The 15,285-nt window shown below is 44.3% G+C and overlaps 2 protein-coding genes across 2 annotated transcripts in view; both read left to right on the top strand.

Annotated features, from left to right (window-relative positions):
• LOC120986517 (histidine N-acetyltransferase-like) overlaps positions 1-3,119 on the top strand; it is a 36,241-nt gene extending 33,122 nt beyond the window's left edge. The window contains exon 3 of the mRNA XM_040415143.1: positions 2,452-3,119. Coding sequence (XP_040271077.1) covers positions 2,452-3,069 — 618 coding nt within the window. The 3' untranslated portion in view covers positions 3,070-3,119. The remainder of the gene's footprint in view (positions 1-2,451) is intronic.
• The window catches only part of LOC120986516 (histidine N-acetyltransferase-like), a 227,957-nt gene that overhangs the window by 73,200 nt on the left and 139,472 nt on the right, over positions 1-15,285 (top strand). The window lies entirely within an intron of this gene.

Genomic DNA, 15,285 nt, shown 5'->3' with positions numbered 1-15,285 from the left:
TGCCCTTTACGCCTTGGAGGTGCTGGCCTGCCCTGCAGCCGGTGTATTGTCTGAACGTGTGTTTAGCACGACTGGAGGGTTATATTTCCCAATGTTTTGGGGTGTACCCTAATTTAAAAATAGAAAACGAAAATTAAAACCAAAAAGCAGTGTAGGCTACCTCCTCCTCCTCCACCGCGACTTCCACCTACACCGCCACATCCACCGCCTCCTCAACCTTCTCTCCATATGGACCTGGTCTTCCTAGATCAAGATTATTATTTTATTTTTTTACGTATTTTATGTTATTTTAAGTCATTTCCCTATCCACATTTGTTTGTACAGCACTTACCATGCTCTTAAACACATTTTGACGCCATTTGCTGCCCTCTAGCCCTTTCCATGACATTTTTACAGCCATTTTAGTGCTCAAAAGTTCGGGTCCCCATTGACTTCAATGGGAATCGGGTTCGGGGTCAAGTTCGGTTCGAGTTCGGGTCCCGGACTCGAACTTTTTTCCTTAGTTCGGCAGAACCCGTCGAACCCGAACATCCAGGTGTCCGCTCAACTCTAGTCACGATCCCTACTCAATAGGTCACGTCACTGGGAAGAATTATACTAGTGAGCTCATCAAGTTACCACATAAATTTCCACCCACCTATTCTAGATGACGGAATTATGATAACTTACTCTTCTAGGTTCTAACACCCCAATATTTTCTATCTATAAGGCAATAGGGACCTATACTCAGATATTCTCTCAACCCAAATTTAACACAGCAACACAAGCTATCTATATGGGACCTAAAATCCTCTGAAACACTACTGGTAACGTTATTCCCTCCGAAAGAGCAAGTTCTATAAGACCACATGGAAGGGACTTATTAATGTTTAAATTTAATACACGGGATGTCTGATATTATTCAGGTTTCTGCCCCACCTTCCCAGAAGACTGACTGAGGTGGCAATATAAATCACGGCGATTCCTCGCTGTATGACAGGGACTGCGGGTACAGGTATGATCCCATATTCTGAGTCGCTTTGTCCCGGTCATACAGACACCAAATATGATTGAGTTATGATTTCCAGAAGGCCAGATCCTGAATACCAAGAAATGCCTCCTGTCCAGTATGGCGCGCATAGACTCTGCCCGAAGCCCATGTCAGGCTGAACACAATTATTAGGGTTCTGAGGCTGTGGGTGCCACGAGGTCGGAGTTATGACTTCTGATATTATTTCATTCATCTACTGAATGGCTTAGACCACCCACTGGTCTAGCAGCCAACATATCTAGGGTGGCTGTGCATTTTAAGTAACCCCCTCCCAGGTGTTTATTAGGATGTCCAAATGGTTTTCAATTAGCAGGCCTGTGCTAAATGGGGCTTCCCCTGATAATGTGGAGTTTCTCACCAAGTCTTCAGATGGGCTGGCATCGAGAGGCACCAGTTGCATTTGCTTAATAGATCAATTAGCCACTGCTATATAATCAGTTATTGATAATGTAAGTCTAGGAGAATATGAGATCTGTCTATCTATCTATCTATCTATCTATCTATCTATCTATTTACCTACCTACAGCTAATATTTAACTAGACTAACAAACCAATGTTGTAATGCATTTCTGCACCTTGTCATTAAATGTCCAGTGTATCAAACTGAGATCATCAATAATACTATAATAGTATGAGCAGAGCAAAAGTATTACAACTTCATTGGCAAACGGGTGATACATGTGTTTGAATGTTCAATCTTCTTCAATTTACAAACTTTAAGAATAAACAGATTAAAAAAAGATAAGTTATTTTAACCAATAGTCAAATAATTAATGTTTCCTATTTGTTTTTGTTTTTTTTCCATTTAGAGTATCGATTCGGCTGCATTGCCAAATCTTACAAAAAATTTGCTTGACGAATTGTTTCGTCACAAAGCGCATTTCTTTTTAAGTACCGGGCGCAATGACTACTGGGGATGGCAATTGTTCCACCACTTGTCATTCAACGCTCTCAGATGCCAGGTTCATTGCTGATCGTGGCATCTGAGATGAATATTAAGGTCTTACAGGGGTTGATCAGTTAAAAAAAAAAAAAATTGTACTTGCCTTATCCAGCACAAAATCTCATGCGGCGGGGGATGTCATGCGTCACCGCGCACAAGATTTTGCTCTGGAACTTTAAGCAAGATGGCTGCGGCAGCCTCTTCACTCTCAAATGGATGAGTTAAGTATGATTTTTATTTTTAATGGCATTTCAGAGAAAATTGATTTGTTACCATGAAACACAAGGAATTTTGGCTTTGCAGCAAATTTTATTTTCCCTGAAATTTGGATTGAAGTCCACTTTGATTACTTTGATTCGCTTAGAACTAGCCTTGTTTTCCATTTGTTCCTCTTCTACTTTATAACAATTCATCTATGTATTGCATTAAATCTTTTGAATCTGAACCTCTCTCCTATGTTCATTGTGTTCCCCATTAGGCAGTGATACCTGTACTTGTTACTGCTGACCAGTTGGAAGCAAAACTCAGGTTACTGGAGTCTCGAGTGAATAATGAAGACAAATCCAAAAAGCTATCTGTTCTGGGACCAGAGGAAATTCTCAGATTCTTTGAGTCCAAGACAAAAGAACAATTGCTTCCTGGTGGATTGCTAGTTCAAGGTTGGTTTCCTATTGCCGCTCAGAAGTCCAACCTAGATCTTCTACTGAAACGAGAGATTGTCTGGATATATTCACATCCTGAGGATTCTAGTGACTCTGCATCTTCTTCCAAGGTCACACCTGGCAGTAATGGCCCCCATGCCTCTCCAGAAGGGTTTCTTAGCCTTGGTTCTCAACCATTTCTAGTGCCTATTGCAGACAAAGTATACTATATAGATATCGACCTGTTTGGAAATGATCCATCTTGTGCTAAGGTCCATGTTCTAGAGCAGTTGAAAATCGGGGTAAAAGGATTGCCAGCAGGGAGTGGTATACTATTTATCCTATATGCAGAGGAGAGTCTCCGGACTGAGCTTGTCCAACTGTGTGAAGGGTTGAATATATTCTATTTTTTGAGGGAGCAGAATATTTTTGAACTAGAGACCAAGCTTGATTAAATTCCACTTCCCAGTCTCTGCAAGCTCTTATTTAGCATTTACGAATCTGTCCAAAGACCCCACGTTTAACACATGGTTGAAAAATGCATCAAAATGCATTGCAACTGCGCAGAAAAAAACAACGCAATCGCAGACAAAACGAACTGAATTGCTTGCAAAATCGTGCAAATTTCACTGATTGTATCCTGAGCCAATCCGTTTCGTTTGTGTGAAAGGCGCCTATAGGTTTGATGTTAATGCAGTGCTAAAAGCTTTTCAAATCATTGATTCCTATTAATCTGTCTTCCATTCCTTCAATCAAAAAGAATCCTACAGATTAGGAGAACTGGTGTTAAACCTCCATTGTGCTGATGGCCATAACAAGGAAGAGAAGCGGGTGACAACTGGTTACACATAAGTTCAGATTTCTCCTTCTATGGAGGTTAGAGGGTAGTAATCCCAGACCTAGTGCCTGGGCGCCCAAAAGTGCATCTACCAAATAAAAACATGCCAATTTTACAAATAGTACAAGCTATTGGTGATACAGTAGCAGATTTAGTTAAGTGACGCACTTCTCCTCCTACTGACCACGCAACGTAAATATACCTTGGGAGTCGGGTATTTAAAGATGGCACCCGCTTGCGAGCACTGTGGGCACCATAGCTGCCAGGAGCCTGCTTTTTTAAACAGATACCTGATGCTAATGTATTAAACAGCTACCCATAGTGTGGATCGAGGAAGCCGGATGGTGGGTGTAGCAGCCTTGGTCCTCCTGAATGATCCGAGGATTCCACAGCTACAGTATGTTCCTATGAAGACCTTGGGGGAAAAAAAATAATAATAAAATATATATATATATATATATATATATATATACACTATCAATCTGATTTTTACGCATGCAGAACGCTGTAAATGATGTCATTAGAAAGTATAACTGGCTCCGTAAAAGATGAGCCTTCATACGGCTGTGAATGGAAAAATTAAGTTATGGCTTCAGGAAGGCAAGGCATAAAAAAAAGCAAAAAAATGGAATGTGGCATGGTCTTGAAGGGCTTAGAGGAAGTGATAAGGTTTCTAAACTTCAAATTGGTATAATTCAATCTTAGAAGACAATAGGCCACCAATACAAAAACTATGGTTTGACACAACCCCGAATGTGTATGGCTAAGATTGTAGGATTGTTGTCTTATTGCTATATTTGTTGTGCTGGCTGTACAATTTATGGTATCCTGATTAAAACCTAATAAAAACTGTTTAAAAAATATATATATTTTGGAAAGATGATTGGCAAGCATAGATGAGCGAATTTCTTGAACTTCTTTGAGTTCGATTTGACTGAATTGGTCCAAAAGTAAATGTCAGTGTGACACTGACAGATATAGCTATGGGTAAATGTATGGCTGATATTAACAAACACACTGCACTGTCGCATTTGTTATGCTTTTTAAACTAAAGGGGTTTTACAGGATTTTAATATTAATGACCTATCCTCGGGATAGGTCATGAATATCAGATCGGCGTGGACCCGACACCTGGGACCCCCATCAATCAGCTGGTTGAAGGAAAGGTTGGTATCTCTGACTTTGGATACCGGCTTTAAAATGATTTTAAAGTCGTAGAATCGAAGGCCAATGTTGTTCATCAAAGTCGTGCACCACTTCGGACGTACAGCATTAAAACAAAGTTTTGGAACGAATTGACTCGATTAATCTGATGACCTATACTCGGGATAGGTCATCAATATTAAAATCCGGGAAAACCCCTTTAAACAAACATTCCAAAAATGTTCCCATATTGGGAGCAGATGGTGCCTAAATACACACGGGGTCCTTTACTAACCAGAAATATGTCTTAGGTGTATTTTTGGCACAGATTGCAGTGCAAAGGTTATTTGCGCCGCAATCTGTGACTTTTTCTCACGCCAGGTCTAAAAAAGGGGACAGGCCAGCAGGTCCATCTCATCATTTTCTACACCTGTTTTAGGTGTAGAAAATGGTCTAAATTTACACCAGCAGAAGACCTGGCGTAGATTTCGATGCAATGGTGGATCTGCCGAAGTTATGTTCTAAATGAGCCTCAAAAATGTCTCCTTTTTTTATTTGGGAACAGCAGCAGTACAAATGTATGGATGTAGAAAGGCTAAGGTGTTTAGGAGTAATAGCAGCAGCAGCAGTAGCAGCGCAGCATAAAACAGACAAGGAAGTAGTTGAGTGTGGCTGTATAGGAGTAGTAGTAGTAGTGGTGGGTGTGTAGGGGTAATGGTAGTGGCAGAAGGGGGATTAGCAGTGATGTTGGCAGCAGCTATACAGTATGTAACATTATGACAAGCAGACAATGGCAGTGGCATGATTAGGCTGACAATAAATAGCCACCGTCAGCAATGACAGATCTATTCATTGGACTCAACCGAATGTGTGTGTGTGTCTGTCTGTCTGTGAAAATCCTAATTGATCCATGCAGGTTCATTATGACAAAAGTGATGTTTTGTACGCTTGTGGAGGACAATTTTGTCTGTTTTGGTGTGATGATGCCACCTTCTGTGCTGAATACCCTCTCTGAGATGACCCTGGAGGCTGGACAAGACAGTAAAGCAAGAGCAAATTGAGCCAGTTCTGGCCCCTGTTCCAATCTGCTGGCCTAGACGTCCATGGGGTCGGGGAACATGGTATGTGCCAGAGAGAGGCCAGAGTCCTGGTAGGACTGAACCTGGGTGTTCAGGCAGTATATCTCAATTTGCTGATTTGCATCAGCCTGGTGCGACACATGAAAAAACTGCTCTATCATATTAATGACATGCAAGCATACAGTTTGCAATGCTCTCTAGCATGCCCGACGACCCAGTTCTTTCCAGCTCTGCTCACCACTGCGATGATTGGTCATCATGGACAATGTCTTCATTATCGGCCTCGTCCTTCTGCACCACCAACTCCTCCTCCTGCTCTTCCACCTCCTCTAGTGGTAGCTCCTCATCCTCCTCCTTCACTTCCTCCTCCATGAGAATTTGTCTGTGTGGGTACCCAACAGCTACAAGGCTGCCAATGAGATGCGGAAAGCTGTTCTTCTGTCATCCTTTGTTGCATCAGCTTGAGTGTTTTCTGTAACATAAATATGCGGGTGATGACAGTGTATTCTGCAGTTGTCCTTACTGACAAATCTGGTGGCCTATTTGAACGACCTGAGTATGCGATCTTGACGAGCTGGAGTTGGTGATGAGACAGCCAGTGGGATATTTGCTGCTTAATGCACTTTAGCAAAAGGAATGGCTATGGGGGTGCTCTTGTCCAGCTTTAACACAGCATTCAAATGCTTCACTTTACTCATATGTTAGAGTGAGGGGGTGTAGAAGCAATGTTCTGCCCTGTTTCTGTTGGAGACAGGAAGATTTCAATTGAGGAGGAGTCAATAGTACATGGCCTCATTGCTCTGGTGCTGCGTCGCTGCTGTGAAAGACATGTAATGTGCCTGCCTCTAACAGCTGCTTCAGGTGTCCATGGTGGCGTGCACTTTGCTCTGCAGCAGCAATTGCAAAGAGCAGCCCTCATTCTCTGTCATGTGAGATTACAAGGCAGGAATGGCCTTTTTGGAGAAATAACGGTCGCTAGGTATCTTCCATTGCGGCTGGGCACACGCCATCAATTCCCTAATGGCAGAGGAGTAAACTTGGTGAAAATGCAGCAACTGCGCTGCTAACAACTTGTCGAGGTTGGAGCTAAGCTTGCATACCATCCGATTGTTGGGCACATCATAGTTGTTTCCTGGCCAAACATTCCATTATGGCTACATGCACATGACCGTATGTGTTTTACAGTCTGCAAATTGCGGATCCGCCCAAAAAAAAAGTATTACATCCGTATGCCATCCGTTTTTTTGTGGATCCATTGTAACAATGCCTAAAAGGGACAAGAATAGGACATGTCCTATTTTTTTTGCGGGGGCTACGTAACGGACATACTGAGGTGGACAGCACACGGTTGAAATGAATAGGTCCGCATACTATCCACAAAAAAACGGAACGGAAACCAACAACTTTCGTGTGCATGTAGCCTATCAGTGACTAATGATGGACTGAAGTAGGAGTCTTAGTGGTAGAAGCAGTAACTGTACTACATGTGGATGTGGCCTGGCTGACCCCAAGAACATCAGGAGGAGGAGAACATGTTCTGATTGCTGGTTGTCAGTTCTATTTTCCCACTGGATCTGATAATCCCACTTCATATGCTGCAGTATAGCAGGAGTGCCTTTGTTGGTGTTCGAATATTCCTAGCTTATTTTCATCCTGTAGATCTTGCACACAGCAGGGTTTTTGTCTGCTGACACTGTGGAGAAAAAACTGCCATACAGGAGATACTCCCATACAGCTATCAGAAGCGGAGCTGGGTCTAGGTCTGCCACGTTTGGAGCATGTGGCCACAGTATTAGTGGAGTCACTGGTTTCTAAGCAGACCACAATAGAAGCAGATATCTCCCTAGCAGTTTTTTGGAGGTTACCTCTGTATATTAACTACCTTCCTCCTCTGATGTCACCTCCTCCTCCTCCTCCTCATCACCCAATCTGGCTCCGAGGTCCTGTTGAACATACAATCCTCATTATGGTCTTTCTGCTCCCTATACAAACTACAGATTGACGTGGTATTAAATAAAAAATCAGGAAGTTCTCAACCCCATATGCAGTGGTGCATCTATACGGGGGGGGGGGGGGGGGGGGCAGATCCTGCACTTGTGGTCCACTGCTAATGGCAATGCCCAGCAAAAATGCATACAATGGAGGATGCCTGCAGCAGACCACAAGTACCACAATGGACATCCTACACAGGATAGCAAATGTGTGGATGTGATAAACAGTAAAAATAATATAACAAAAACAAAGACAGGTGCACTCTGCGGTTTTACTAATCCTCACACTGGTGTAAAATTGAGAAATTAGCCAACATATCCTGCTTGGAGGACATGTCTGAGCCTGAGCACCGCGCCAAGGTTTCTCAAGTAGCTCGGGACCTAACGCTAAACCTACCTGGGCCGTATGGGCAGAAACCTTGGCGCGGTGCTCGAGCTCAGACATGTCCTCCAAGCAGGATTTGTTGGCTAATCTCTCAATTTTACACCAGTGTGAGGATTAGTAAAACTGCAGAGTGCACCTGTCTTTGTTTTTGTCATATTATTCTTCCTGCTCCCTGCCATATTTATGAGCATGTGATATGTTATCATGAGCTCCTTTGCCCTATTCACGATTCTCTCCTCTGTACTGCCCAAGTGCCAGTGTCAACACAGCTACCACTGCTCCAACCAAGACCACCATGGCCACAGATACACCGGGCCCTTCTCCTTCACTTTAACCTCCTCCTCTTAGCAGTCCAAACTCAGACTTTTCTCACAAGTCATCAACAGGGAGACTATTTTGAGTATCTTCCATAGCACATGTGGTGTTGGTTCTTTTTAAAAGAAAAAAGAAACAACCCTACTAGGAGGGGGAAGTAAAGTCAGAGATTATGCAAGTGATAGGCTTATCTGCAAGGAGGAAGAGCAGGAGGAATGCGCTGAGCCCTGACTCAAAGTCATGGTGTCAGACTTATGCATGCGCTGCAGGTTGTAATGCCAAACTAGGATCACATGCCCAAGCATGTGATCGCGACACAACTGGATAATCCTTTGAACAAACAGGGATCTATCAAAGTATTATCTTCATACCACAGGTTTGTGGAAGTGTTTCATGGCGCGAACAAAGGCGATTTCTGAGGATTTATGCTCATAAGGCTGCAAAAGGTTACAAAACAATCTTTAAATAGTTTTGACACCACCGAGTCAGGAAAATAGTGCATTTTCCCGGCGCCTCCCCAGCGGCACTCAACAGGAGGGTGTCCCCGCTCCCCGGACAGGAAACAACACGGAAGCTGAACTTTAACAGGCCTCCTCTCCTTACCTAGGTCAGTGTTGTTTCCTGTCCCCGGGTTGCGCGGGAGCTCCTCCTGTTGTGTTCCAGGAATTTTTTTCATCGGTGCACGGTCTGGTCTCTTCCCCAGATTCTGGGAGGGCCGTGCACAGGATAGGGGATCTTGGGGATGCGGTGCCTCCCTTCTACATCCCCCGGCATAAGTCCTTCATTGAAAGGCTGCCCCGGGCTCAAGTTGCTTGCTCCCTGTAGCCGGAGCAAGGAATAGTATTAGCAGGCGTTCTGTGGGCGGAGACTCCCCATGTCAGACCGGGGAGAGTCTCCTATTGGCTGAAGAGCGGCGTTTACGGGATGACGTCTTCACGGCGTCACGTGGGGACGTTCGCCGTGACGTCACACTATATGCCGGCATTTGAAAAGAGCCGGGAACGCTGGCGTCTTCCCTGCGGTGTACCCAGCGCTGGTATGCCGGCTCCTATTGATTTGGACTCTGCTCGCAGGCCAATGGATCCAGCCTCAGTCGCCCTTAGCCCGGTAAGCCTCCTCTCTGTATCTAGGTTACACCTTTATCACCCTGGGTGCCTGGTGCTGGGGGAATCTCTCATATTAAACTTTTGTCCCTAAGGGCAAGAAATCTTTATGTACAAAATGTACGGAAAAAATTGTGACCGAAGAATCCCCCTCTATTTTGGATTCTCTGTGCAATATAATTAAAGAAGAAGGGAATGCAGCAGTGGAATCCAGGCTGCCGCCCTTAAAGAGGACCTTTCACTAGATTAAAAAATCTAAACTAAGTATACAGACATGGAGAGCGGCGCCCAGAGGTCCCCCTGCACTTACTATTATCCCTGGGTGCCGCTACATTGGCCCGGTATAGCCTCCGGTATCTTCACATGTTAGGCTCCACCCAGTGGAACCTGCCGGCGTCTCTTTCTCCCATGCTGTATCTCTGGCCAATCACTGCGCTCAGCTCATAGCCTGAGAGAAAAAAAAAACCTCTCAGGCTATGAGCTGAGCGCTGCGATTGGCCAACGCTACAGCATGGGAGAAGGAGACGCCGGCAGGTTCCACTGGGTGGAGCCTAACATGTGACGATACCGGAGGCTATACCAGGTGAACGAAGCGGCGCCCAGGGATAATAGTAAGTGCAGGTGGATCCCTGGGCGCCGCTCTACATGTCTGTATAGTTAGTTTAGATTTTTTAATCAAGTGAAAGGTCCTCTTTAACTCCCCAGGCCTCTATTTACCATAGATCTCTGGGCTCCCTGTCATATGGGTTGGAGTTAGACGAAGGTGAAATTACCTCCAGTAATGATTGTGACTCCTCAGAAGATGAGTCGGGTAGACCATTATTTCTACCAGAAGACACCCAAGGTCTCTTGAAAACTATAAGAGCCACTATGAACCTGGAAGATACCAAGGAAAGCGTATCCTTACAAGACCAGATGTTCCAGGGTCTGGGGGAGAGGAAAAGGCGGGTATTTCCGATCCACAATAATATAAAGTCACTCATATTCAGAGAGTGGAAGGATCCAGAAAACGTACGCCTATTTCAGGTTCCTACAAAAGAAAATACCTGTTTGCAGAATCCGATTCCGGCCTTTGGGACAAGACCCCAAAGATTGATGCTCCAGTGGCTCGGATCTCAAAAAAGTTCTCACTCCCGTTTGAAGACATGGGCCTACTTCGGGATCCGATGGATAAGAAATGCGAGAGCCTGTTGAAAAGGGCCTGGGAGACTAACACAGCCATGTTCAGGCCTAGTATTTCAGCTACCTGCACCGCAAGATCATTATCTGTGTGGTTATCTCAGCTAGAAGATCATTTGGCGGCAGGTACTCCCAGAGAAGAGATCCTGGCATCCCTATCGGTACTTAAACAGGCTTCAAATTTTTTTGCGGACGCCTCAGCAGACTTGGTGAAGCTTTCTGCAAGATCCGCAGCTTTATCAAATGCCACCCGCAGAGCTGTGTGGCTTCGATCCTGGTCAGGAGATACAGGTTCACAGAACCGTCTTTGCTCGATCCCTTGCAAAGAGGATAGACTTTTTGGCTCAGTCTTGGACGACATATTAGAAAAAGCATCCGACAAGAAAAAAGGTTTCCCATCAGAGCCAAAATATTTTCACCAGAGGCGGTCCTTTCGTTTCCAAAACAAGTCCAGAGGAGACCAGAAAAGGAGAGAATCCTCAGGAAGATGGCAGGCTTCAAAGGGCAGAGGCAAAGGTTTCCTTTTCAATCCAGATAAGTCATCAAAATCCTTCCAATGACGCCAGAGGTCAAGTGGGGGCAAGACTAAGAAATTTAGCTCCAAGCTGAAAGAAAATGGGAGCCTCTCCTTGGATACTGGCCGCCATTCAAGAAGGATTCAAGCTAGAGTTCGATTCCTACCCACCACATAATTTCGTTATAAACAAGCCATTACCCAGAAAGGAAGAACAACTGTGTCTAGAATCCGAAATAATGAGCCTGATCCTAAAAGAAGTCTTGCTTCCTGTTCCGGAGCACCAACATCAACAGCGAGTTTATTCCCCAGTATTTCTGGTCCAGAAACCTGGAGGCTCCTTCAGACTAATCATAAATCTAAAAGAGCTAAACAGATCCTTGACCTACAAGAGGTTCAAAATGAAAACCATCAGACGACAGAAAATCTCCTGCCTCAATTTTGTTTCATGGTGACCATGGACTTGCAAGATGCCTACTATCATGTGCCCATATCAAGAGACCATCCGAAACTCCTCAGAATTGCAGTCTTTGTAAGAGGCCACCTCAGTCACTTCCAATTTCAGGCTCTCCCTTTTGGCTTAGCATCGGCCCCAAGAATTTTCACAAAAATTATCGGAGAAGTAACAGCTCATTTAAATCTACAAGGTATCCTTATTATCCCATACCTGGACGATTTTTTTTATTGCAGCAGACTCAGAAGACCGTCTCATCTCTCATCTAAACATTGTGCAAACTAGAAACCGGATTCCAAAAAAGTTGGGACACTAAACAAATTGTGAATAAAAACTGAATGCAATGATGTGGAGATGGCAAATGTCAATATTTTATTTGTAATAGAACGTAGATGACAGATCAAACATTTAATCCGAGTAAATGTATCATTTTAAAGTAAAAATACGTTGATTCCAATTTTCACGGTGTCAACAAATCCCAAAAAAGTTAGGACAAGTAGCAATAAGAGGCTGGAAAAAGTAAATTTGAGCATAACGAAGAGCTGGAAGACCAATTAACACTAATTAGGTCAATTGGCAACATGATTGGGTATAAAAAGAGCTTCTCAGAGTGGCAGTGTCTCTCAGAAGCCAAGATGGGTAGAGGATCACCAATTCCCACAATGTTGCGCAGAAAGATAGTGGAGCAATATCAGAAAGGTGTTACCCAGCGAAAAATTGCAAAGACTTTGCATCTATCATCATCAACTGTGCATAACATCATCCGAAGATTCTGAGAATCTGGAACAATCTCTGTGCGCAAGGGTCAAGGCCGTAAAACCATACTGGATGCCTGTGATCTCCGGGCCCTTAAACGACACTGCACCACAAACAGGAATGCTACTGTAAAGGAAATCACAGAATGGGCTCAGGAATACTTCCAGAAACCATTGTCAGTGAACACAATCCACCGTGCCATCCGCCGTTGCCAGCTGAAACTATACAGTGCAAAGAAGAAGCCATTTCTAATCAAGATCCACAAGGTTGTGCGGGCTCAACCCCCCACATTTTTTCTTTGTAGCATATATTGGAGGCGTGGCGATCTCCTTTGAGTCAAGCACACCTGACCAGTTAATCTGTCCTGGAGGCTGGTTTTAAAGTCAGTATAAAACTGAGTCTGCTTATATAGAACCTACCATTAGCCATTTGGCTCCAGGAGAAGTATATGGTGGGCTCAGCATGCATGTTGGTACTTGCATCCCTGGATCCGATGAAAGCTGTAATGGCACCGGACGGGGTTAAAAGCAGAGTGTACTTGGCTTGCATGCTGACCTGCATTCCCTGGACTTTATGTGGCTGTCATGGCCCATAAACAGGTAGGAACAAGAGTTAGGGACCACTCAAATGAGACGACCTTGACGCGGTGAGTGGCTTATTACGCTTTGGCCAAAATGTACACCAATGTCTCATCCAGCATGGAGGGCAGAGTGCTGGATGTAGTGTGCGATCACATTTGCATTTTCCGTTTGTATATGTATTTCGCCATAGTGATCTGCACCTACAGGCAGGTTGTGCGGGCTCAACCCCCCACAATATCAGAAAGGTGTTACCCAGCGAAAAATTGCAAAGACTTTGCATCTATCATCATCAACTGTGCATAACATCATCCGAAGATTCGGAGAATCTGGAACAATCTCTGTGCGTAAGGGTCAAGGCCGTAAAACCATACTGGATGCCCGTGATCTCCGGGCCCTTAAACGACACTGCACCACAAACAGGAATGCTACTGTAAAGGAAATCACAGAATGGGCTCAGGAATACTTCCAGAAACCATTGTCAGTGAACACAATCCACCGTGCCATCCGCCGTTGCCAGCTGAAACTCTACAGTGCAAAGAAGAAGCCATTTCTAATCAAGATCCACAAGCTCAGGCGTTTTCACTGGGCCAGGGATCATTTAAAATGGAGTGTGGCAAAATGGAAGACTGTTCTGTGGTCAGACGAGTCACGAAGTTCTTTTTGGAAATCTGGGACGCCATGTCATCCGGACCAAAGAGGACAAGGACAACCCAAGTTGTTATCAACGCTCAGTTCAGAAGCCTGCATCTCTGATGATATGGGGTTGCATGAGTGCGTGTGGCATGGGCAGCTTGCATGTCTGGAAAGGCACCATCAATGCAGAAAAATATATTCAGGTTCTAGAACAACATATGCTCCCATCCAGACGTCATCTCTTTCAGGGAAGACCCTGCATTTTTCAACAAGATAATGCCAGACCACATTCTGCATCAATCACAACATCATGGCTGGGTAGGAGAAGGATCCGGGTACTGAAATGGCCAGTCTGCAGTCCAGATCTTTCACCTATAGAGAACATTTGGCGCATCATAAAGAGGAAGGTGCAACAAAGAATGCCCAAGACGATTGAACAGTTAGAGGCCTGTATTAGACAAGAATGGGAGAGCATTCCTATTTCTAAACTTGAGAAACTGGTCTCCTCGGTCCCCAGACGTCTGTTGAGTGTTGTAAGAAGAAGGGAAGATGCCACACAGTGGTGAAAATGGCCTTGTCCCAACTTTTTTGGGATTTGTTGACACCATGAAATTCAGATTCAACATATTTTTCCCTTAAAATGGTACATTTTCTCAGTTTAAACTTTTGTTCCGTGATTTATGTTCTATTCTGAATAAAATATTAGAAGTTGGCACCTCCACATCATTGCATTCAGTTTTTATTCACGATTTGTATAGTGTCCCAACTTTTTTGGAATCCGGTTTGTACTTTCTCAGAACTAGGATGGGTAATTTCAAAAAGTCTGATTTCGCTCCCTCCCAGCGGAAGGTCTTTTTAGGAGTCCTCCTCGACTCCCGTTCGTTAATGTCCTTTCTCCCCGAAGACAGATTACCCTTTATTAAAAAGTAAGTCTTTTCCTGCAAGTTAAGAACCATGACCATCAGGAATGTCATGACCATATTAGGATCACTAAGAGCAACAATTCCCGCAGTCGGGTGGGCACAAAGCCACAAAAGAATTCTACAGGCTTTTCTTCTGGATTCCTGGGACGGCAACAGAAAGTCCTTAGACAAAAAGGTTGTTATTCCACCATAAGTGAAATACTATCTGGCCTGGTGGAAGGTTAAGAAAAATCTACAATTTGGAGTCTTTTGGCGTCAAGAAGATCAACTCGTGGTTACTACAGACGCCAGCAGTCGAGGCTGGGGAGGTCACACCAAGGACTTAGTGGTTCAAGGTATCTGGGACCAATTCATGTCAGATGCTTCTTCAAATTTAAGGGAGCTCACGGCGGTTCACAAGGTCCTTCTAGCACTTCAAGCAAAAAAGCCTCTAGGTCACATAAGGGTCCTCTCGGACAATACTACCTCTGCGGCCTACCTAAACAGACAGGGTGGTACCCGAAACAAAGCCCTGGCATCTGTGGCAAGAAGAATATTTCTGTGGGCAGAAGACCACCTGCTGTCTCTTACGGCGGTTCACCTGAAAGGGAGCAACAAATCAATAGCAGACTTCCTCAGCAGACAAACTCTGAAGGAAGGTGAGTGGTCTTTGAACACCGAGTTGTTTCATCAGATCACGGAAAAATGGGGCATGCCTATCATGGATCTATTCGCAAACAAAGCCAACAGAAAAGTGGCACAGTTTTGTTCCCTATCTCCTCAGGATCATCCGGAGGT

Source organism: Bufo bufo, chromosome 1, assembly GCF_905171765.1.
Source record: "Bufo bufo chromosome 1, aBufBuf1.1, whole genome shotgun sequence".
NCBI classification, from domain to species: domain Eukaryota; kingdom Metazoa; phylum Chordata; class Amphibia; order Anura; family Bufonidae; genus Bufo; species Bufo bufo.
The sequence above is the reverse complement of the archived record's forward strand: the minus strand, read 5'-3'. Positions and strand labels throughout refer to the sequence as shown.